Below are 23807 nucleotides of genomic sequence, written 5' to 3' on the forward strand. Positions count from 1 at the left end.
TTGACTCTTTTTTTTTTTTCTTTAAAGGATTTGGATCGAAATCTGAGCAGACTCACAGATTCATTTGAAAAGGCAATAGCTGAGAAAGTTCGCTGTCAAGAAGAGGTGAACCAAACTAACAAAACTATTGAACTAGCCAACAGACTTGTGAGGGAACTTGAGGTGAGTGAACCTTTTCTTCCAAAATTCTAACCAAAATATTAAGAATCAGCTTTTGGGGATTTTATCCTTATTTGCTCTCAACAATGGCTGACTAAACATGGAATCAGCAACAAAAAGGGGAATAAGAATCATTTGTACTGGACAAGGGGGCAGGAACTTGGGGGTGCCTGCTGATGGGTATGAGTTTCTCTATTGTGTGAGAGAAACCTTCTAAAATTATTGGGAATGATGACACGAATCTGTGAATATATTAAAACCCACTCAACCGAAGACTTGAAAGGGTGAATTTCATGATATGTGAATCTCAAAGCTCTTATTTGTAAGTGCTACCTAAAAATATAGAATTGTGCTACTAGACATACATTTAGCTGAACGTGATAGAAAAGTTGCTTCACAGTGCCTTAAACAAAAGGGAGTTTATTTTTCACATATTAAAAAAGAATTTGCAGAGGTAGGCCACTATCAGTGTCGTTTCAGGGAATGAGTGATCAGACCCCTGACTTGTCTGCAGCCTTCTGCTCCTGTCAGAGCACATGTCTGTTCACCCTCATACATTTTATAGCTGTGTACCAGATGGATGCTACTCTTGCAAGTTCAGGCAGGAGAGAAGAATCTGTAGCAGCTAGGTTTTTCTCCTTTTATAACAAAAACACGTTTTCTGCTCAAGGCAACCCCTTAAGCAGACTTACCTAAAGTACTTGTTTGTTTAGCCAGAACTAGAGTGACCACGGATAGATGCAAAGAAGGCAGGGAACGTGGGAAATGGGGTGATCATAATTGACTCATCCAGTTCATCCCAGGGCACTGGACACAGTCACGGTCTTTTCAGAATCAGAGTTCTCTCACCAGGAAAGGAGAGAGAAATGTAAGTTAGGATGGCTGAGGCTGGCCTAATTTCTTATACGTAGACTTTTAACAATCTAATTTAAATTTACTACAAACTTAAACCCATTATCCCTCTGAAACTCATAGTTTATTATATGTAAACTCACTCTTCATTCTGCTTGATCCACTCTCTCTGTTCAGTCTCAATAACTGCTGGTCTTTTCTTCTAGTTATTATGGCCTAAAGCTCTAGAATCCCCTTGACTTACTGCTTTCTTCCTCACACCCATATTCGTCCAGCAGCATACTGTCCTGGCTCGCCCTTCAGAGTCCATTCAGAATCCCAGCACTCTCAGCACCTTCACCTCTCTGTGCTGGTCCAGGCCTCCATCATCTCCCCCTGGAGCATTGCCCTAGCCTCCACCACTGCCCTCAAGGTCCACACCCCTTATAGCCGCTGAGTGACGTTGTTAGAAAAACTAAGTCCACTCATGTTACCGCTCTCTCAGAATTCTCTAGTAACTAGTTGTCTCACTCAAAATTCAGTCCAGAGGTTTTGCCAGGCCTGCAGGACCCTCCATGAGCTGGCCCCTGGATATCTCTGTCCTCCACTCTGCCACCTTCTGCCCTGCTCCATCCTCACCAGGCAGCTCGCTCTTCCTCACCCTGCCAGTCACTCTCCTACCCCATGGCCTTTGCCTCCTTCTTCCCTGTGGCTGACACTTTTCCAGGCAATGATATTACTGGGTCCCATACTTCCTTCAGGTATCTGCCAGAAGTTCTCCTTATTACCTGGTTTTCTCTGACCTCCTTTGTTAAAAAGCATGCGCCCTGCCCCTTACACACACACACACACACACACACACGTGAACACACACATGCATGCACACACCACTCTATAGATCTTTTTTTGCCACTTTATTTTTTTAATTGAAGGATAATTGCTTTACAGAATTTTGTGGTTTTCTGTCAAAGAATCAGCCACAGCACTCTATAGATGTTTTTGTTCCCTCTGCTTTACTATTTTTTCATAGTTTGTATCATCATATGACTCACACACTTGTATACATGCGTGTGTGAACATACATACTTTTTTGTGGTCTTTTTCCCTTAACTAGACTATGAGCTCTCAAAAGCAGGAAACTTCATTTGTTTCCTGCACTGCTTGATCCCAAACATATAGAGTAGGCCCTGGAGGGCATTTGTTGAATGAATGAATGAGTGAGTTTGGGAAGAACTACGTGTTGAAAAAAATTCTGGAGCCCTTTGAAGATTCATTTTTATTAGATCTGTTGAGAAATTACGTAGGCTCCTGGTAGAGTTTATACCTGCTTCCATTTGAAGTGATAAGATTTAGGCAGTGTGAAGGGTTTACCATTTATAAGGTACCTATGGAAAAGAGGAATGCCATTTAATTAGGCTTACTTGAAGTAGAGAATGAATGAAAGTTTTATCAAGGGAAAAATAGGCCTTGTATCTTGCTACCTTGTATGTCTAGCACACAGCGATGTCTTCCAAAGGCTTTATTTATTTGTGATAATTTAGATTATGATTTAGAAAGAGAGGAAAAATGGCTGAATAATGTTAACTAACAAAAAATACATGTAAGTATGTATATATGTATATTTTTAAAAGATTAATTGAAGATGTCAGACCTTTTCCTTTGAGGATAAATTCTTTCTGACTAGAACAGGAGACAGTTAACTTCTGAAAAACACCAAGACTGATGATTTTGTCTATATAGCATTGACCTGGAAGCTATAGTCTCAACCATTCAGACTAATAAATCAGGCAATTTATATTTAATCATTAACTAACTCCAGAGCTAACAGCTGTTCAAAATTAGAAATGGGTCACCCCAGCCAGGATGACATTACAGGCAATCTATAATGCATTAGAATAAAATTATAGTGATTTTTAACTGTCTAGAAATTTATTACAGGACATGTTCCAATTCTTAAACCCTTGTTAGCCAGTGTCAGTAATGATTTATGTTGCGTGGGTGGTATAGTGAAATTATTGACGATTTCAATCGCCAATAAGTCTGTGTTTAGTAAATCTTCAAGTTTCAAAGCTGTTTTGGAGAATGAGGTGGGTGCCCTTTATTGTTTATCATTTACTAACCAAAGACAACAAAGTTGGAGGGAAGGCAAATGAGAGATTCTTCTTCAAAATTAATGGATATATTATCTATAGCTGAGGAAGGAAAGTAATGAATTCTATAAAGAAGGCAAGGGAGCTGAAGTTGCCTAGTGTTTAATTATAGAGCTAACTTGGAGTGATCTTTATCGAGCAAAGCAGACTATCTTAAAATAGATTTCATAACCATTGGCACCTGCTAGTTTCATTACCTCAGTGCTGAAGGTATTGTGATGGCTTGCAGGGAGCTAGTATTGCAATTTGCTCTGACATAAATTACTTTTGCTTTCTGTGGTCTCCCTTCGTTCATGAGTAAAGCTGAATTCTTCCACAAGGTTCTTCATTGTTTTTACCAACATTTTGCTGGTTTTATTTCTCCACTTCCTATTAATTTACATATGCTTAGAATGTGGTATTAAATTTTAGCATGCATTGAAACCAAATGAATTAGTGAAGAGTCCTGCAGTTCAGTCAATCCATAGATATTTATTACAGTTTTATTCAAATCCAATATTAAGGGCTCTACATACTTAACCTGGAAATCAGATTTTCAATGTCTAATCATGTAGATAGAAGGAGTTGAACAGCATCCTTTGAGCACACTGTCTTCAAAGCTAGTGACATCCTTCTGGTTTTCATCTTTTTACATGGGTTGTAAGCTCTTCCACTGATTGAGTAATTATATTGCAGAAATAACCCACATTTAGTAACTACCAGCACTGATCTTTAATTAATAGAATTCTAGTAAGATGGCTCTTTTAAGCTTTATGTTGTAAATAATTAACATAACTAGAGTTTGTCACTTTCCTTTTTCTATAACCCACCCATGGCTGGTATGTTTAAGATGATGTTTGCCGAGGGAGGTATACAGTACCATTGCTGAAAAGCAAAAATGATGGTGAACAGCCAAGCTGTCATAAAAATCCTAACATCACTCAGGCTTGGCCACAGCTCTTGGTTCTGTACTTGTAGAGGGACAAGAGAGTGACCATCAGCCTTTTAAGAAGGACCTCAAGCCTAACTGAAGAGTTATGGCATCCAACAAAAAGGAGATGTTAAAGATCTAATGTCGTATTACCATAAACTTCACTGACAGGAGAATGAGAGCGCCTTCGTAATCATGGGTTCACATGAATGAGTGATCAGCATCGTTATGCCCCCCAGTCATGCTGTGTCCCTTCTCCAGGCTGTGCAGGTGACCACGGTATAAGGTAATTACATTAAATGTTTCTTGAGTTGTTCCTCACTTTGCAGTTACATCAGAATCATCTTATATTTCAGTCAGAGAAGATTCGCTGGGGCCAGTCTATTAAATCCTTCGAAGCACAAGAGAAGACGCTCTGTGGAGATGTTCTCCTTACGGCAGCATACGTGTGTTACGTTGGATCGTTTACACAACAGTATCGCCAGGAACTGGTGGACTGCATGTGGGTTCCCTTTCTTCAAGAGAAGGTAAGCTCAGTCCCTAACCTGGGCCACGTTTGGAAGCGTCACACTGAAATTTCAGTAACAAAAACAGTGTATGATCCAGACATTTTTGTACCTCTGTAATCTCAAATCACTGGAAATTCTAGTATTGAAGGAAGTCTTTCTTGTGTGTTGCAGTGTTCTTGTTTTAACAACAGTTTCAACAAGGAGGTAGAAAATAGAAAAATTGTTTGTATGAACTATAGGGGTATAGTTGGAAAACTGCTTTAAATGAAACTGTCAACTGAAATCAAACTTGGAATATCATGTGCAATTACAGGGTGAAATTTTTTGGTATGAATATCACAGGTTATTGAAGAATTTTTTTAATGACTACTTTCAGATGAAAAGTGTAACACTTTTTATGTAAGTATAAAAATAGCTTACTTTGAATTTGAAAATTCACCCATAAGCAAAATGAAAGCATAGTTTGGGGAGATTTCAGATTGTCTAGATTAAGGTTATCCTTGTACAAAGGAGAAACAGAGACAGGGAAGTTTAAATGACTTGGTAAGGTCATAAAAGATAGGAAACCAGAGCACTGCTTTCCAGGCCGCTGTTTTCGATAACACATTCTGTTATCTCCACAGTTTACTGTGATCCACACAGTCAAAGGCTTTGGCATAGTCAATAAAGCAGAAGTAGATGTTATTCTGGAGCTCTCTTGCTTTTTCAATAATCCAACGATGTTGGCAATTTGATCTCTGGTTTCTCTGCCTTTTCTAAATCCAGCTTGAACATCTGGAAGTTCACGGTTCATGCATTCCTGAAGCCTGGCTTGGAGAATTTTGACATTACTTTGCTAGTGTGTGAGATGAGTGCAACTGTGAGGTAGTTTGAGCATTCTTTGGCATTTCCTTTCTTTGGGATTGGAATGAAAACTGACCTTTTCCAGTCCTGTGGCCACTGCTGAGTTTTCCTAATTTGCTTGCATATTGAGTGTAGCACTTTCACAGCATCATCTCTTAGAATTTGAAATAGCTCAGCTGAAATTCCATCACCTCCACCATCCATCATGATGCTTCCTAAGGCCCACTTGACTTTGCATTCCAGAATGTCTTGTTCTAGGTGAGTGATCACACCATCATGATTATCTGGGTCATGAAGATCTTTTTTGTATAGTTCTTCTGTGTATTCTTGCCACCTCTTCTTAATATCTTCTGCTTCTGTTAGGTCCAGACCATTTCTGTCCTTTATTGGGCCCATCTTTGCACGAAATGCTCCCTTAGTATCACTAACTTTCTTGAAGAGATCTCTAGTCTTTCCAGTCTATTGTTTTCCTTTATTTCTTTGCACTGATCACTGAGGAAGGCTTTCCTACCTCTCCTTGCTCTTTTTTGGAACTTTGCATTCAAATGCTTATATCTTTCCTTTTATCCTTTGCCTTTTGCTTCTCTTCTATTCACAGCTATTTGTAAGGCCTCCTCAGACAACCATTTTGCCTTTTTGCATTTCCTTTTCTTAGGGCTGGTCTTGATCCCTGCCTCCTGCACAGTGTCAAAATCCTCCATCCATAGTTCTTCAGACACTCAGTCTATCAGATCTAACATCCCTTTAATCTATTTGCACTTCCACTATATAATCGTAAGGGATTTGATTTAGGTCATACCTGAATGGTCTATTGATTTTCCCTACTTTCTTCAATTTAAGTTTGAATTTGGCAATAAGGAGTTCATGATCTGAGCCACAGTCAGCTCCCAGTCTTGTTTTTGCTGACTGTATAGAGCTTCTCCATCTTTGGCTGCAAATAATATAGTCAATCTGATTTCTGTATTGACCGTCTGGTGATGTCCATGTGTAGAGTCTTCTCTTGTGTTGTTGGAAGAGGGTGTTTGCTATGACCAGTGCGTTCTCTTGGCAAAACTCGATTAGCCTTTGCCCTGCTTCATTCTGTACTCCAAGGCCACATTTGCCTGTTACTCCAGGTATTTCTTGACTTCCTACTTTTGCATTCCAGTCCCCTATAATGAAAACATCTTTTACAGGGTTTAGTTCTAAAAGGTCTTGTAGGTCTTCATAGAACCATTCAACTTCAGCTTCTTCAGCATTACTGGTTGGGGCATAGACTTGGATTACCATAGTATTGAATGGTTTGCCTTGGAAACGAACAGAGATCATTCTGTCGTTTTTGAGACTGCATCCAAGTACTGCATTTCAGACTCTCTTGTTGATTATGATGGCTACTCCATTTCTTCTAAGGCATTCCTGCCCACAGTAGTAGATATAATGGGCATCTGAGTTAAATTCACCCATTCCAGTCCATTTTAGTTTGCTGATTCCTAGAATGTTGATGTTCACTCTTACCATCTCCTGTTTGACCACTTCCAATTGACTTTGATTCATGGACCTAACGTTCCAGGTTCCTATGCAGTATTGCTCTTTACAGCACTGGACTTTGCTTCCATCACCAGTCACATCCACAACTGGGTGTTGTTTTTTATTTGGCTCCATCTTTTCATTCTTTCTGGAGTTATTTTTCCATTGATCTCCAGTAGCATATTGGACACCTACCAACCTGCAGTGTTCATCCTTCAGTGTCCTGTCTTTTTGTCTTTTCATACTGTTCATGGGGTTCTCAAGGCAAGAATACTGAAGTGGTTTGCCATTCCCTTTTCCAGTTGACCACATTTTATCAGAACTCTACACCATGACCTGTCCGTCTTGGGTAGCCCTACATGGCATGGCTCATAGTTTCATTGAGTTGGACAAGGCTGTGGTCTGTGTGATCAGATTGGCTGGTTTTCTGTGATTGTGGTTTTCATTCTGTCTGCCCTCTGATGGAGAAGGATAAAAGGCTTATGGAAGTTTCCTGATGGGAGAGATTGACTAAGGGGGAATTGGGTCTTGTTCTGATAGGGGGTGCCATGCTCAGTAAATCTTTAATCCCATTTTCTGCTGATGGGCGGGGTTGTGTTCCCTTATTATTTGACCTGAGGCCAAACTACGGTGGAAGTAATGAAGATATGAAGGCTTCCTTCAGAAGGTCCCATGCATGAATTGCTGTACTTAATGCCTCCAACTCTGCAGCAGGTTGCCTCCAATCCACACCTCTGCCAGAGACTCTTGGATACTCACGGGCAAGTCTGGGTCAGTCTCTTGTGGGGTCACTGCTCCTTTCTCCTGGGTCCTGGTGCAAACAAGGTTTTGTTTGTGCCCTCCAAGACATGCCTCCTGAGAAATCTGTATGCAGATCAAGAAGCAACAGTTAGAACTGGACATGGAACAACAGACTGCTTCCAAATTGGGAAATGAGTACATCAGGGCTGTATATTGTCACCCTGCTTATTTAACTTATATGGAGAGTACATCATGAGAAATACTGGACTGGATGAAGCACAAACTGGAATCAAGATTGCTGGGAGAAATAGCAATAACCTCAGATATGCAGAGGACACCACCCTGATGGCAGAAAGTGAAGAAGAGCTAAAGAGCCTTTTGATGAAAGTGAAAGAGGAGAGTGAAAAAGTTGGCTTAAAGCTCAACATTCAGATATCTAAGATCATGGCATCTGGTCCCATCACTTCATGGCAAATAGATGAGGAAGCAATGGAAACAGTGAGACTTTATTTTTTGGGCTCCAAAATCACTGCAGATGGTGACTGCAGCCATGAAATTAAAAGACACTTGCTCCTTGGAAGAAAAGTTATGACCAACCTAGAAAGCATATTGAAAAGCAGAGACATTACTTTGCCAACAAAGGTCCATCTAGTCAAAGCTTTGGTTCTTCCAGTAGTCATGTATGGATGTGATAGTTGGACTGTAAAGAAAGCTGAGTGCCCAAGAATTGATGCTTTTGAACTGTGGTGTTGGAGAAGACTCTTGAGAGTCCCTTGGACTGCAAGGAAATCCAACCAGTCCATCCTAAAGGAAATCAGTCCTGAATATTCATTGGGAAGACTAATGCTGAAGCTGAAACTCCAATACTTTGGCCATATGATGCAAAAAACTGACTCATTGGAAAAGACCCTGATCCTGGGAAAGATTGAAGGCGGGAGGAGAAGGGGACAACAGAGGATGAGATGGTTGGATGGCGTCACCAGCTCAATGGACATGAGATTGAGTAAGCTTTGGGAGCTGATAATGGACAGGGATGCCTGGCATCCCATGGGGTCACAAAGATTTGGATACGACTGAGCAATTGAACAGAACTGTGTTATCTCAGTTGATTAAAGCAGGTTCTTTATTTACATATCTAGCCCTTTAGTTCAGTTCAGTTCAGACACTCAGTCATGTCTGCCTTTGCGACATCATGGACTGCAGCACACCAGGCCTCTCTGACCATCGCCAACTCCCAGAGTTTACCCAAACTCATGTCCATTGAGTTGGTGATGCCATCCAACCATCTCATCCTCTGTCGTCGTCTTCTCCTCCTGCCTTCAATCTTTCCCAGCGTCAAGTCTTTTCAGATGGGTCAGTTCTTCCCATCAGGTGGCCAAAGTATTGGAGTTTCAGCTCCAACATCAGTCCTCCCAATGAACACTCAGGACTGATCTCTTTTAGGATGGACTGGCTGGATTTCCTTGCAGTCCAAGGGACTCTCAAGAGTCTTCTCCAACACCACAACATCGATTCTTCAAAAGCATCAATTCTTCGGCACTCAGCCTTCTTTATAGTCCAACTCTCACATTCATACATGACTACTGGAAGAACCATAGCCTTGACTAGACGGACCTTTGATGGCAAAGTAATATCTCCGCTTTTGAATATGCTGTCTAGGTTGGTCATAACTTTCCTTCCAAGGAGTAAGCGTCTTTTCATTTCATGGCTGTAGGCACCATCTGCAGTGATTTTGGAGCCCCCAAAAATAAAACCAGCCACCGTTTCCACTGTTTCTCTATTTGCCATGAAGTGATGGGACTGGATACCATGATCTTAGATTTCTGAATGTTCCATTTTAAGCCAACTTTTTCACTCTCCTCTTTCACTTTCGTCAAGAGGCTTTTTAGTTCCTCTTCACTTTCTGCCATCAGAGTGGTATCATCTGCATATCTGGGGTTATTGATACTTCTCCCAGCAATCTTGATTCCAGCTTATGCTTCATCCAGCCCAGCGTTTCCCATGATGTACTCTGCATATAAGTTAAATAAGCAGGGTGACAGTATACAGCCTTGACATACTCCTTTTCCTATTTGGAAGCAGTCTGTTGTTCCATGTCCAGTTCTAACTGTTGCTTCCTGACCTTAGAACATTAAATCCCTCTGTATATTTGTGTTCTTTGTTGGTAACTGTGCCTCAATTTTCACAATAGCTTTTTCATGACATAAATGCCAATGGAATTTCTGCAAACTAAATATTTTGGGAAAAGTGTCTCATAATAATTGTAAAAGAAGAATTCTTTTGTAACTAAGTTATTTAATGTATCTATGGTATCAAGCCATATTTTTATACGGAAGTTTTTTTTTTAACGACGTTATCTATATTACTCCCTGAATTTCAGAGATTTTCTCTAAGTATTTCTGCCATAAAATAGTCCTTTTTATGTAAGAGGATAAAGCATTCTGCTAATTTTGTCCACCTCGTACTGCGTTGTGAGTTTCAGAAGGTATCAAATTCTTTTTGTCTCCATCTCATATTCTCCAAACTTTAATCTTCTCAATGGGTATCTTGGTCTGATTTATCCAATGACTACTTAAGGTGAATGATTGTCATTACTTCTGGTCCTCTCTGCATTTTCCATCACTGATAAAATTTTCTCATTCTTTCCAAAATTATAAGGAAATTCACTTCCTGATGTGCAAGCTAGTGAACTTCACGTTGTCTTCTTGTTACAATTATTCTTCTCTTTGAATCATGTAATAGTATTGATAGCATGAACTTAGGCTATCAGTCACTTTACATTTTTTTAATGGAAAACTTGGCTTCTCAAATTTAAGTTTTAAAATTGATGTTTAATTGCTGGTATCGCATCATTTGGGCTCCCCTGGTGACTCAGTGGTAAACAATTTGCCTGCCAATTCAGCACACGTGAGTTTAATCTCTGGGACAGAAAGATCGCTGGAGGAGGAAATGGCAACTCACTTCAGTATTCTTGCCTGGGAAATCCCATGGACAGAGGAACCTGGTGGGCTACAGTCCATGGGGTCACAAAATAATTGGACACAACTTAGCCTCTAAAAACAAGAGGAAATCGCATCATTTAGTATATTTCTGGGAAGTTTCGCATCAACTTGTATTTTCCCATTTACTTAAAATTCCAAATATGGAATTCCTGAAGATAAAATTTTGTTGTGAAGAGTAAGATTAAATGGTTTATCCAAACTGTTCTAAACTCTCTAAACGTATAACCAAAGCAAAAATGATAATTTTCTGATGCTGTACGTTAAGAAAACATTTATTTTTAACTACAGATCTGTGTTTCTCTGTGGGCCCACAGTTCTCAGGACTCCATGTCTATTTTCAGGCATACCAACGCCCTCTGCTTGTCTCTTGAGTACACAGGCATCAGGCCAACTGAGAAATAGATCCTCAGACATGAGCAGCTTATTCTCATTCATCTCTGCTAAAGGAAGAAAGAGATTTCAAGTTGTATAAATGACATCCTTTTAAAAGAGACTTTTCTGTCTGTAAGACCCCTGGCAGAAAATGCTATATAAAACTTAAAAAATGTATGTCCTGTAGAACAGAGGTTTCTAGTTTCTCAGTTCAGTTGCTCAGTCATTTCTGACTCTTTGCGACCCCATGACTATAGCATGCCAGGATTCCCTGTCCATCAACAACTCCCAGAGTTTGCTCAAACTCATGTCTATCAAGTCGGTGATGCCATCTGAGCTATTTACTTTATTCTCCTAGATTCAGTCACAGCAAAGTGGAAAGGTAATCACATCTGTATGAACATGTGCCAGGGTTCAAGAGGAGCTGAAATTGTTTATTCATGTTAATGTTTTTTTGATGAATTTTTCCTCATCAGTGTTGCCTCATCCTGCCTTTCCAAGAAGCAACTCCTCATCCTGCTCACAGTATATAGGATATTTGCTAGAGCTCCTTACTCTCCTGAGTATCTCTGGCTTGTCATTTGAGTTGGGTATCCTGGGGATTTTGACAGTTTATAAATTAGCCCATCAACAATGACTATTTGTGTCCTTTTAAAAAATCTCTGGGAAAGATTGAGGGCAGGAGGAGAAGGGGACGACAGAGGATGAGATGGTTAGATGGCATCATCAACTCGATGGACATGGGTTTGGGTGGACCCTGGGAGTTGGTGATGGACAGGGAGGCCTGGTGTGCTGTAGTTCATGGGGTTGCAAAGAGTTGGACATGACTGAGCGACTGAATTGAACTGAAGCTAAGCATGTCATTTATTAACAACCTGTGTACATATTCAAGGTAACCTTAGAGAGAACTCTTATAAATTAAGTCCTCAATCCTTAATGTGTTCCTACAAATGAAGACTGTGTATTCTAAATGCATCAAAACTCCAAAATCTAATAAACAAACTTAACTCTAAGTCAGAATTTCAAGAGGAGTTATATTTTAACTTGATCCAGTGAGTCTAAAGTTTTCCGGAAGAATATATTTTCAACAACACCAATGTAATTTTGGAATCAAACAGTAAGAGGGCGCTTGGACTTCACAATATTAAAATATATTCTAAAGCTAAAGTAATTACAACAATGTGGTTCTTCAAGGGAAATGAAAACTAGAATAGAGATCAGAGTCACTTAAGGATGCAGAGATATTTGATATGTTTAATATATGATGATGTGTAAATGCAACCATTACCTCCTAACATTTCTGCTAATATACCATCTTCCCTCCTGATACTTCTATTCAAGGCCAGCCATTTGGGTTATGTCCTAGTTTCCATCCCCTTTCCTTTCCTTGAGGACAATTCAAGACAAATTCTCCCCTTTCCGTCGTCATCAATTTTTCTGTCTGGATTCATTACTACATCATTCCCACTAGCACTCAAACACGTAGTTATTTCTCCCATTAAAAGCAAATATATCTGCACATTTCTCTCAACTCTCCCTGCCCCTCAAGCTACTCCTTCATTTCTCTGCCCTCATTTACAGTCATCACTTCAGAAGAGGAATGGATATTCACTGTCTCCACATCCTTCCTCCGTATTTCTAAGTCACTCCACATAGACTTTCATCCCCACCGTGGCACCAAAATGCCTATTATCAGATTTTGCCTTCACATTGCTAAGTTGAGTGGTTTGTTTTTCATTCTCATTGTACTTGCCTGAATTTGATGCAGTGGATCACTCCATCCTCCCATCAATACTTGATTTTCTTGAATCGCCCTCCCTTCACCTTCCGCATAACCCCACTGGTCAGTTTTTCTCAGACTTCTTGATCTTTTTCCTTCCCCACCCTGCCCCAGTGGCTCAGACAGTAAAGAATCCGCCTGCAATGAGGGAGGCCTGGGTTCGATCTCTGGGTTGGGAAGATCCCCTGGAGGAGCCTGGCGGGCTGCAGTCCATGGGGTCACAAAGGGCTGGACATGATTGAGCGACAAAGCACACACACACCCGCCGCAATCTCTTAACGCTGAAATGACCTACACTTCAGTCTTTGAGCTGCTTCTTAACTAAGTTCATGGCTTTAAATGTCACCTGGACCCCACTAACTCCCAAATGTATACCTGCAGCCAGACAATGGCATCTTCCCTTCTGTGTCTGAAAGATGTCTCAAATGTGGAACATCCAAACTGAGTTCCTGATCTTCCCCGTAAAACTTCTATTCAAGTGTTCCTGATTTCTTTAATGGTAGGTCTATCCTTGTGTTAGCTCAGGCTAAAAGACTTTGAGTCAATATGATGTCAATCTTTTTCTGACATCCACATCCAATCTATCTAGGAGATTCTGTGGGCTGTACCTTTAAAACATATTCAGAATCTGACCACTTTTCGCCACCTTCACTGCTTCCATCCTGAGCCCAGCCATCAGCTTCCTCTTCAATTACTGTGAAAACTTTCTAACTGGTTTCCTTGCTTCTATATTTGTTGCCTCTCTCCAAATCGTATCTCAACATATCAGCCAGTGTGATATGATGCAAGGCAGATTAAGTAATTTTTTTTCTAAAATCCCTCTGTTGCCTTCCCACTGCACTTAAAGCAAAAGCTAGAAACCCTGCAGATGCTTATAAAACCCTCAGTGATTTGGCCCCATTACAAGAAGTCCCTTCGATACGAACCTTCAAGTTGCAAACTTTCAAAGATGTGAATGTACACTTGTTCCATCGACATCAGGCATGCAGCTTGCTCTCTCCTGTTGCTGACAGTCCTTCAGCTCTACCATCTCCCACCTCCTCTCCATCCTCCAGTCAGTAACTCTTCTTTCCTGTTCACTTGATACCAGCCCCTATATGCCAGTTGTTGTACTGTACTACTATATATACTTATGCAAGGTACTGTAAAATTAAAAATGTTTTCTTTTGTGTGTGTGTGTGTTTTAATGTATCATTTGTGTGAAAAGTATTATAAACCTATTACAGTACAGTGCTACATAGCCAATTGTGTTAGCTGGTAGACAGGCTAACTTTGTTGGACTTAGGAACCAGTTGGACTAATGAATGCGCTCTCAAAATAGAACTCACTCATGTGTAGTTCTCACTCATATCTCCCTGTAACTCACTTTGTTATTCCTTTCCTCGCTCATCTGCTCTGGTCACATTGGGCCACCTTCCATGAATTTACCACATATGCTCCAGCCTCAGGCCCTTTGCACTAGCTTTTTCCTCTGTCTTGAAGTGTTTTCACTTAGGACATAGTTGCCCCACTTACTTCCATCAACCAGCTCTTTGTTCAAACAGGAAGCAGATAAGGTGTTCTGGTATTCCCAGCTCTTAAAGAATTTTCCACAGTTTCTTATGATCCCCACAGCCAAAGGCTTTAGCATAGTCAGTGAAACAGAAGTAGATATTTTTCTGGAATTCCCTTCCTTTTTCTGTTATCCAGTGGATGTTGGTGATTAGATCTCTGGTTCCTTTGCCTTTTCTAAATACAGCTTGTACATTCTGGAAGTTCTTGGTTTATGTACTGTTGAAGCCTAGCTTGAAGGATTTTGAGCATTACCTTGCTAGCTTGTGAAATGAGTGCAATTGTATAGTAGTTTGAACATGGCATTGCCCTTCTTTGGAACTGGAATGAATACTGACCTTTTCCAATCCTGTGACCACCTCCTAATTTGCTGGTATATTTTGTGCAGCAGTTTCACATCATCATCTCTTAGGATTTGAAATAGCTCAACTGGAATTCCATCACCTCCACTAGCTTTGTTCGTAGTGATGCTTCCTAAGGCCCACTTGACTTCACACTTCAGGATGTCTGGCTCTAGGTGAGTGACCACACATTCATGGTAATCTGGGTCTTTGGACCTTTTTTGTACAGTTCTTCTGTGTATTCTTGCCACCTCTTCTTAATCTCTTCTGCTTCTGTTAGGTCTGTACTGGTTCTGTCCTTTATCGAGCCCATACTTGCATGAAATAGTCCCTTGGTATCTCCAATTTTCTTGAAAAGACCTCTAGTCTTTCCCATTCTATTGTTTCCCTCTGTTTCTTTGAATTGTTCACTTAAGGAGGCCTTCTTATCTCTCTTTGCTATTCTCTGAAACTCTGCATTCAGGTGGATATATCTTTCCCTTTCTCCTTTGCCTTTTGTGTCTCTTCTTTTCTCAGCTATATGTAAGACCTCCTCAGACAACCACTTTGCCTTCTCGCATTTCTTTTTCTTGGGAGTGATTTTGATCACCACCTCCTATACAATGCTATGAACCTCTGTTCATAGTTCTTCAGTTACTCTATCAGATCTAATCCCTTGAATCTATTTGTCACTTCTGCTATACTCATAAGGGATTTGATTTATGCCGTACGTGAATGGTCTATTGATTTTCCCTACTTTCATCAATGTAAGTCTGAATTTGGCAATAAGGAGTTCATGATCTAAGCCACAGTCAACTCCCTGTCTTGTTTTTGCTGACTATATAGAGCTTCTCCATCTTTTGCTGCGAGGAATATAATCAGTCTGATTTTTGTATTGACCATCTGGTGATGTCCATGTGTAGAGTTATCTCTTATGTTGTTGGAAGAGGGTGTTTGCTATGACCAGTGTGTTCTCTTGGCAAAACTCTATTAGCCTTTGCCCTGCTTCATTTTGTACTCCAGTGCCAAATTTGCCTATTATGCCAGGTAACGCTTGACTTTCTATTTTGCATTCCAATCCCCTGTGATGAAAAGGACATCTTTTTGGGGGTATTAGTTCTAGAAGGTCTTGGAGGTCTTCATAGAACCATTGGACTTTAGCTTCTTCGGCATTAGTAGTTGGGAAATAGAAGTGGGTTACTGTGTTGTTGAATGGTTTATCTTGGAAACAAACAGATTATTTGTTCTTTTTGATATTGCACCCAAATGCTGACATGCCTTTGCTGTGACTCTTAAATAATATTTACTGTATAAGTATTTACTTGGTAAAGAATCCACCTGCAATGCAGGAGAACTGGGTTCAATCCCTGGGTTGGGAAGATCCTCTGGAAGAGGAAATGACAACCCACTCCAGTATTCTTGCCTGGAGAATCCCATAGACAGAGGAGCCTGATGGGCAACCCACGGGGTCGCAAAGAGTCGGACATGACTGAGCGACTAAGCACAGACTGTGTTCCAGACTCTCTTGTTGTTTGTGAGGGCTACTCCATTCCTTCTAAGGGATCCTTGCCCACAGAAGTAGATATAATTGTCATCTGAATTAAATTTGCCCATTCCCATCCATTTCAGTTCACTGATTGCTAAAATGTCAGTGTTCTCTCTTGCCTTCTCCTGTTTGACCACTCTAATTTACCTTGATTCATGGACCTAACATTCCAGATTCCTATGCAATATTGTTCTTTACAGCATCGGACACATTACTTTCACCACCAGCTACATCCACAACTGGGCATCATTTACACTTTGGCTCAGCCTCTTCATTCTTTTTGGAGTTATTTCTCCACTTTTTCCCAGTAGCATATTGGACACCTACCAACCAGGCACACTGCTCTTCTGGTGTCATATCTTTTCACCTTTTCATACTGTTCATGGGTGTCTCAAGGCAAGAATACTACAAATTCCTAGATGTGATTACAACCTTTATACCTCAGCATGCCTCATTCTACTCTATTTTTTCCACTATAGCATTTATTACTTGGTAATACATTGCTTTGTTATGGTTAACATCTTTCCTCTCCCCCAGAAAAAATGTAAGATCCATGGAAGCAAGTATTTTGTGTATTTTGTTCACTACTCTATCCTAGAATGGTGCCTGGAATATTGTAGATGTTCAGTGTTTTTTTTCATTGAGAGATAATTTATACACCTTAAGATTCACCCATTTAAAGCATACAGTTCAGTGGTGGTTAGTGTAGTCACACAGCTGTGCGGCTGTCATCACAGTCCATTCTAGAGCATTTTCACCATTCTCAGTGTAAGCCTCATACCCATTAGCTGTCACCCACAATCCCCCAGTCCTTACTGGACAGAGATAACCATTAATCTATTTCATGTATCTATAAATTTGCCTGTTCTGAACATTTCATAGGAATGAACATATGTGATATTTTATGACTTACTTCTTTCACTTAGCTTGTTTTTAAGATTCATCCATGATATAACCTGTATCAGTACTTTATTCCTTTCTGTGACTGGATAATAGTCCTTATTACTGGAACATAAATGTGGATATATCACATTTCATTTATCCATTTATCCATTGATGGCCATTTGGGTTATTTCTACTTTTTTATTATTATGAATAATGTGGCTATAAACAGTTGAATTATTCATGTACAAGTTTTTGTGTGTGGACATGTTTTATTTCTCTTTGATATATACCTAGGAGTGGAATTTTCCGAGTTGTATGGTAACTCTGTATTTAATCTTTGACAAACTACCAGCCTATCAGTACATATTTTAGAATAAATGTATGCTTTAAATGTGTATTTCAGGTCAGTAGGGGAAGTAATAGATTATTCAATAAATGGTGCTAGCACAACTCACCAACTGTTTGGGCTGAAATATAGTTTTGCTCTCCTTTATGGTTTCATGGGAAATAAAAAGAGTTCCAAATGATTTAAGTATTAGAATGTTAAATAATTTAAAATGTAGATGAACTGTACAGTTATGAATCAGAAATTGTAAATAAACATTATAGAATTAGTGAGGGGCCATATTATAACCCCCATGTAATAAGCTGAGAAAAGAACTGTGAACTTAATCCTAACCATGGGCAGTCATTGAAGGATTTCAAGCAGGTCTATGACATGATCAGTATTATCCATTTGAAAAGCTCACATTGGCCGCCAGAAAGCAGTGACTTGGAGGGGAAAGAGACTCTTGTTGCCGGTTAAGAGTGATAGCCCAGAAGACAATGAACCGAGCACAGTGATGACCGTGGATGTGACAAGCAGGAGAGTGACTGCAGAGGAAGCAAGGAGGACGAGCTGATGAAACAATGTAAGGGCTGATGGGGAGAAAGTAAATATATGCAGCTGCCACTCCCTCAGATTAAAGTCATTTTAGGAGAAACCATGAAGAGTTTGGTTTTGAGGTGTCTCTGAAACATACAAGTGTCAATAACCAGTAGAAAACTGGACAAGAGCATTACTGGGTGAGAGTGAGATTTGGGAGTCACTGATGTATAGATAGTTCTTGAAACTACACGTGGTAAGATCACCTAGAGAAGATGTTTAGAGTGAAGTGAGCCAAGTCAGTGCTGACATGTAAGTAGGAAGTTGAGGAAGATGAAGAAGGTGCAGTCAAAGACTGGAGAAGCCCAAGGCAAGAGTGGTTTCATAGGAGGTAAGAGTTTAAAGATGGGGATACTCAGTGATGCCAAAGCCATAGGGACAAGTGAGAGAATAGCTAGGAACTAAAAGTGTCATCAGACTTGGAAGTATGAAAGTCTTTTCTGACCTCAGGGGTGTAATGAACCAGAAGCAGATTGCACTGAGTTATACAGGAAGTAGGCAGAAAAGATAGGCTATTCTTGTAGGAATTTGCTTTGAAGAGGAGATAAACAGAAGCGCCTGGTTGAGACATGAAGCTAAGTGAAGGGTTGGTTTTTGTTTTTGTTTTTGTATGAGTAAGACTAGAACACATTTCTAGTCTTTCAGAGAAGGAATGGAAAAGGAATTACTGATGGTAAAACAGGGAAGAGGTCTGATCCATCAGGAACTAGGAAGAAGGGATAAGAATAGAGGAGAAGGGAATGACTTTCAGGTAGAAGAAGCAAGACTCCTTGAACTTAGTTGGAGGGAAGGAGAGAACGGGGGACATAGGCAGGCAGAAATGCTGACAGAAAGAAAGTTGTAGTTGTAGCTGTCGGTCTCTCTTCTCTTCAGGAAGCAGGAAATTGCAGTGCTAATCAGCCAAAGATAAGAAAATTGAAATGAGAATGTAAGGAGAGTGGCAAAGACATCACAAAGTGTCCATTGAAGGCAATCAGAGAATAGATGTTAAAGCCTTGCCAAGCAACTTTGAGAAGCCAAAGTAGAATTTGGAAAAGATAAATTTGTAGTCACAGTAATAGAGCTTTCATCAGCAATACTCACAGTCTGAGACCAAAAGGGAGAGGACAAGAGTTACTTCAGCCAGGGTATACACGGTGATAGGCAGATAAGCCAGAAAGAAAAGAAGGCTGGGAAGTTCATGTGATGGTCTGAAGAACAATTAAGGAATGGAAGGTTCTATTTTAGGTTCAGCAGAGATGTGAGTGTAGTTGAAAGTTAGTGGTTAAATATATGGTACAGTTTCTCAATAGATTTACCATATAATCCAACCTGGCTGGGGAATCTACTAGCCAAAGGAAATAAAAGCAAGGGCTCAGGTAAGTCTACATTTGTTCACAACAGCAGTATTCAGAAATAGCCAAAAGATGGAAGAAATCCAGATGTCCATCAACAGATGAATGGAAAAAGAAAATATGGCATATGCATACAGTGGAATATTATTCAGTGTTAAAAAGGAAGGAAGTTTTGACACATTGCAACATGGATGAATCTCATAGATGTTATGCCAAGGGAAATAAATCAGTCATAAAAGGACGAATATTGTGTGATTCCACTTATATGACGTACCTAGAATACTCAGTTTCATAGAAAGAAAAAGAGAGTATTGTGGTAGTTGCTAGGGTCTGGGGGGAGTGAATAATGGGAGTTATTGTTTAATGAGTATGGGTCTCAGCTTGGGAAGGTGAAAAAATTTTGGAGATGGATTGTAATGGTGATTGCGCAACAGTGTAAATGTACTTACTGAAGTAATATTACTATAACTATACACTTCAAAATGATTAGGATGACAAATTTTACAATACAGTTGTTTTGCCACAGTGAAAAATATGTGGTGGATAAAAGACCTGATATCTTAATACTGTTGATTAGAGCCAATATTGTTTCCAGAGGTGTGAGAAGAGGTAATATAATCATGGCTAAACAATTGGGTATTAGAAGTTTAGTTTCATGAAATAATTTCAGATTGTTATAAGGAAAACATCTATTTCGGCTTTATTGACTATGCCAAAGCCTTTGACTGTGTGGATCACAATAAACTGTGGAAAATTCTGAGAGATGGGAATACCAGACCACCTGACCTGCCTCTTGAGAAATCTGTATGCAGGTCAAGAAGCAACAGTTAGAACTGGACATGGAATAACAGACTGGTTCCAAATAGGAAAAGGCTATATATTGTCACCCTGCTTATTTAACTTATATGCAGAATACATCATGAGAAACACTGGCCTGGAAGAAACACAAGCTGGAATCAAGATTGCTGGGAGAAATATCAATAACCTCAGATATGCAGATGACACCACCCTTATGGCAGAAAGTGAAGAGGAACTCAAAAGCCTCTTGATGAAAGTGAAAGAGGAGCATGAAAAAGTTGGCTTAAAGCTCAACATTCAGAAAACGAGATCATGGCATCTGGTCCCATCACTTCCTGGGAAATAGATGGGAAAACAGTGGAAACAGTGTCAGACTTTATTTTGGGGGGCTCCAAAATCACTGCAGATGGTGACTGCAACCATGAAATTAAAAGACACTTACGCTTTGGAAGAAAAGTTATGACCAACCTAGATAGCATATTCAAAAGCAGAGACATTACTTTGCCGACTAAGGTCCGTCTAGTCAAGGCTCTGGTTTTTCCTGTGGTCATGTATGGATGTGAGAGTTGGACTGTGAAGAAGGCTGAACACTGAAGAATTGATGCTTTTGAACTGTGGTGTTGGAGAAGACTCTTGAGAGTCCCTTGGACTGCAAGGAGATCCAACCAGTCCATTCTGAAGGAGATCAGCCCTGGGATTTCTTTGGAAGGAATGATGCTAAAGCTGAAACTCCAGTACTTTGGCCACCTCATGCAAAGAGTTGACTCACTGGAAAAGACTCTGATGCTGGGAGGGATTGGGGGCAGGAGGAGAAGGGGACGACCGAGGATGAGATGGCTGGATGGCATCACTGACTCGATGGACGTGAGTCTGAGTGAACTCCGGGAGTTGGTGATGGACAGGGAGGCCTGGCATGCTGTGATTCATGGGGTCACAAAGAGCTGGACACGACTGAGCAACTGAACGGAACTGATAAGATCTGGAACAGCATCTTTCATCTAAAGAAGGAGATAGGCAGACTTCCCCAGTGGCCCAGTGTTTAAGATGCCGAGTTTCCACTGCAGGGGCATAGGTTCAGTCCCTAGAGAGGGAACCAAGATTTCACATGCTGTGTCACTTGGCCAAAAAAAAATTTAATAAGTTTTAAAAAGGAGATAGTATAGTACCCTGCCAAAACATATCAGCATTTTTGAGTGTGGAGGATGTGCAAGAGAGGTGAGGGATGGGGTGTTGTGTGATTGTCCCAGCTGGTTCTGGCATCTTCCTTTCCGCCTGCCTCATGAATATAGTAAAGTTGCGGGATATAAAATCAACACACAGAAATCCCTTGCATTCCTATACACTAATAATGAGAAAGTAGAAAAAAAGAAATTAAGGAAACGATTCCATTCACCATTGCAACGAAAAGAATAAAATACTTGGGAATATATCTACCTAAAGAAACTAAAGACCTATAAATAGAAAACTATAAAACACTGATGAAAGAAATCAAAGAGGACACTAATAGATGGAGAAATATACTGTGTTCATGGATTGGAAGAATCAATATAGTGAAAAATGAGTATACTACCCAAAGCAATCTACAGATTCAGTGGAATCCCTATCAAGCTACCAGCGGTATTTTTCACAGAGCTAGAACAAATAATTTCACAATTTGTATGGAAATACAAAAAACCTCAAATAGCCAAAGCAATCTTGAGAAAGAAGAATGGAACTGGAGGAATCAACCTGCCTGACTTCAGGCTCTACAACAAAGCCACAGTCATCAAGACAGTATGGTACTGGCACAAAGACAGAAATATAGATCAATGGAACAAACTAGAAAGCCCAGAGATAAATCCACACACCTATGGACACCTTATCTTCGACAAAGGAGGAAAAAATATACAATGGAGAAAAGACAATCTCTTTAACAAGTGGTGCTGGGAAAACTGATCAACCACTTGTAAAAGAGTGAAACTAGAACACTTTCCAACACCATTCACGAAAATAAACTCAAAATGGATTAAAGATCTAAATGTAAGACCAGAAACTATAAAACTCCTAGAGGAGAACATAGGCAAAACACTCTCCGACATACATCACAGCAGGATCCTCTATGACCCACCTCCCAGAATTCTGGAAATATAAGCAAAAATAAACAAATGGGATCTAATTAAAATTAAAAGCTCCTGCACAACAAAGGAAACTATAAGCAAGGTGAAAAGACAGTCTTCTGAATGGGAGAAAATAATAGCAAATGAAGCAACTGACAAATAACTAATCTGAAAAATATACAAGCAACTCCTGCAGCTCAATTCCAGAAAAATAAATGACCCAATCAAAAAATGGGCCAAAGAACTAAATAGACATTTCTCCAAAGAAGACATATGGATGGCTAACAAACACATGAAAAGATGCTCAACATCACTCATTATCAGAGAAATGCAAATCAAGACCACAATGAGGTACCATTTCACACCAGTCAGAATGGCTGTGATCCAAAAGTCTACAAGCAATAAATGCTGGAGAGGGTGTGGAGGAAAGAGAACCCTCTTATACTGTTGGTGGGAATGCAAACTAGTACAGCCACTATGGAGAACAGTGTGGGGACTCCTTAAAGAAACTAGAAATAGAACTGCCTAATGATCCAGCAATCCCACTACTGGGCATACACACCAAGAAAACCAGAATTGAAAGAGACACATGTACCCCAATGTTCATTGCAGCAGTGTTTATAATAGCCAGGATATGAAAGCAAACTAGATGTCCATCAGCAGACGAAGGGATAAGAAAGCTGTGGTACATATACACAGTGGAGTATTACTCGGCCATTAAAAAGAATACATTTGAATCAGTTCTAATGAGGTGGATGAAACTGGAGCCGATTATACAGAGTGAAGTAAGCCAGAAAGAAAAACACCAATACAGTATATTAATACATATATATGGAATTTAGAAAGATGCTAATGATAACCTTGTATGCGAGACAGCAAAAGAGACACAGATGTATAGAACAGACTTTTGGACTCTGTGGGAGAGGGAGAGGGTGGGATGATTTGGGAGAATGGCATTCAAACATGTATACTATGATGTAAGAAACAAATCGCTAGCCTAGGTTTGATACAGGATACAGGAGGCTTGGGGCTGGTGCACTGGGATGACCCAGAGAGATGGTATGGGGAGGGAGGTGGGAGGGGGGTTCAGGGTTGGGAACTCATGTACACCTGTGGTGGATTCATGTCGATGTATGGCAAAACCAATACTGTATTGTAAAGTAAAAAAAAAAAATAAAATGAATTCAAAACAAAACAGAAAGGAAATGCAGAGCTTTCGCGTGAAGGGTGTCAAGGCTAGAGAGTGGATTCGACATGTCTGTGAGCACTGAGGTGGTCACAGATTGGCAGCCAAACTTGGAGAGTGAGAAGGACCAATAGCTAAGGCTTTCAGATGAGGAGGATACATAGAGCAGTGTATGACTGGACTCCATGAGCCTCAAATGTGTCGCTTTTTACTTAAGGATAGAAGAGCTGTGGGGTCTTGGAATGACGTGCAGGGGAGTAAGAAGAGTGACCACTGTTAGCCCTACATGCTTTTTCAGTAATAGGAATACTAAGAAAATGGAAAATCTACTTGAGAAAGCCCTCAAGGAAAATGAGACCCTAG

General features: G+C 40.2%; 1 protein-coding gene across 2 annotated transcripts in view; it reads left to right on the top strand.

Moving 5' to 3' along the window:
• Positions 1-23807, top strand: part of DNAH11 (dynein axonemal heavy chain 11) — a 357148-nt gene that overhangs the window by 240616 nt on the left and 92725 nt on the right. For both annotated transcript variants that reach the window (XM_069587639.1, XM_069587640.1), the window contains 2 exons: positions 28-162; positions 4407-4577. In XM_069587639.1, the coding sequence (XP_069443740.1) occupies positions 28-162; positions 4407-4577 (306 nt within the window). The remainder of the gene's footprint in view (positions 1-27; positions 163-4406; positions 4578-23807) is intronic.

Source organism: Ovis canadensis, chromosome 4 (genome assembly GCF_042477335.2).
Source record: "Ovis canadensis isolate MfBH-ARS-UI-01 breed Bighorn chromosome 4, ARS-UI_OviCan_v2, whole genome shotgun sequence".
Lineage (NCBI taxonomy): Eukaryota > Metazoa > Chordata > Mammalia > Artiodactyla > Bovidae > Ovis > Ovis canadensis.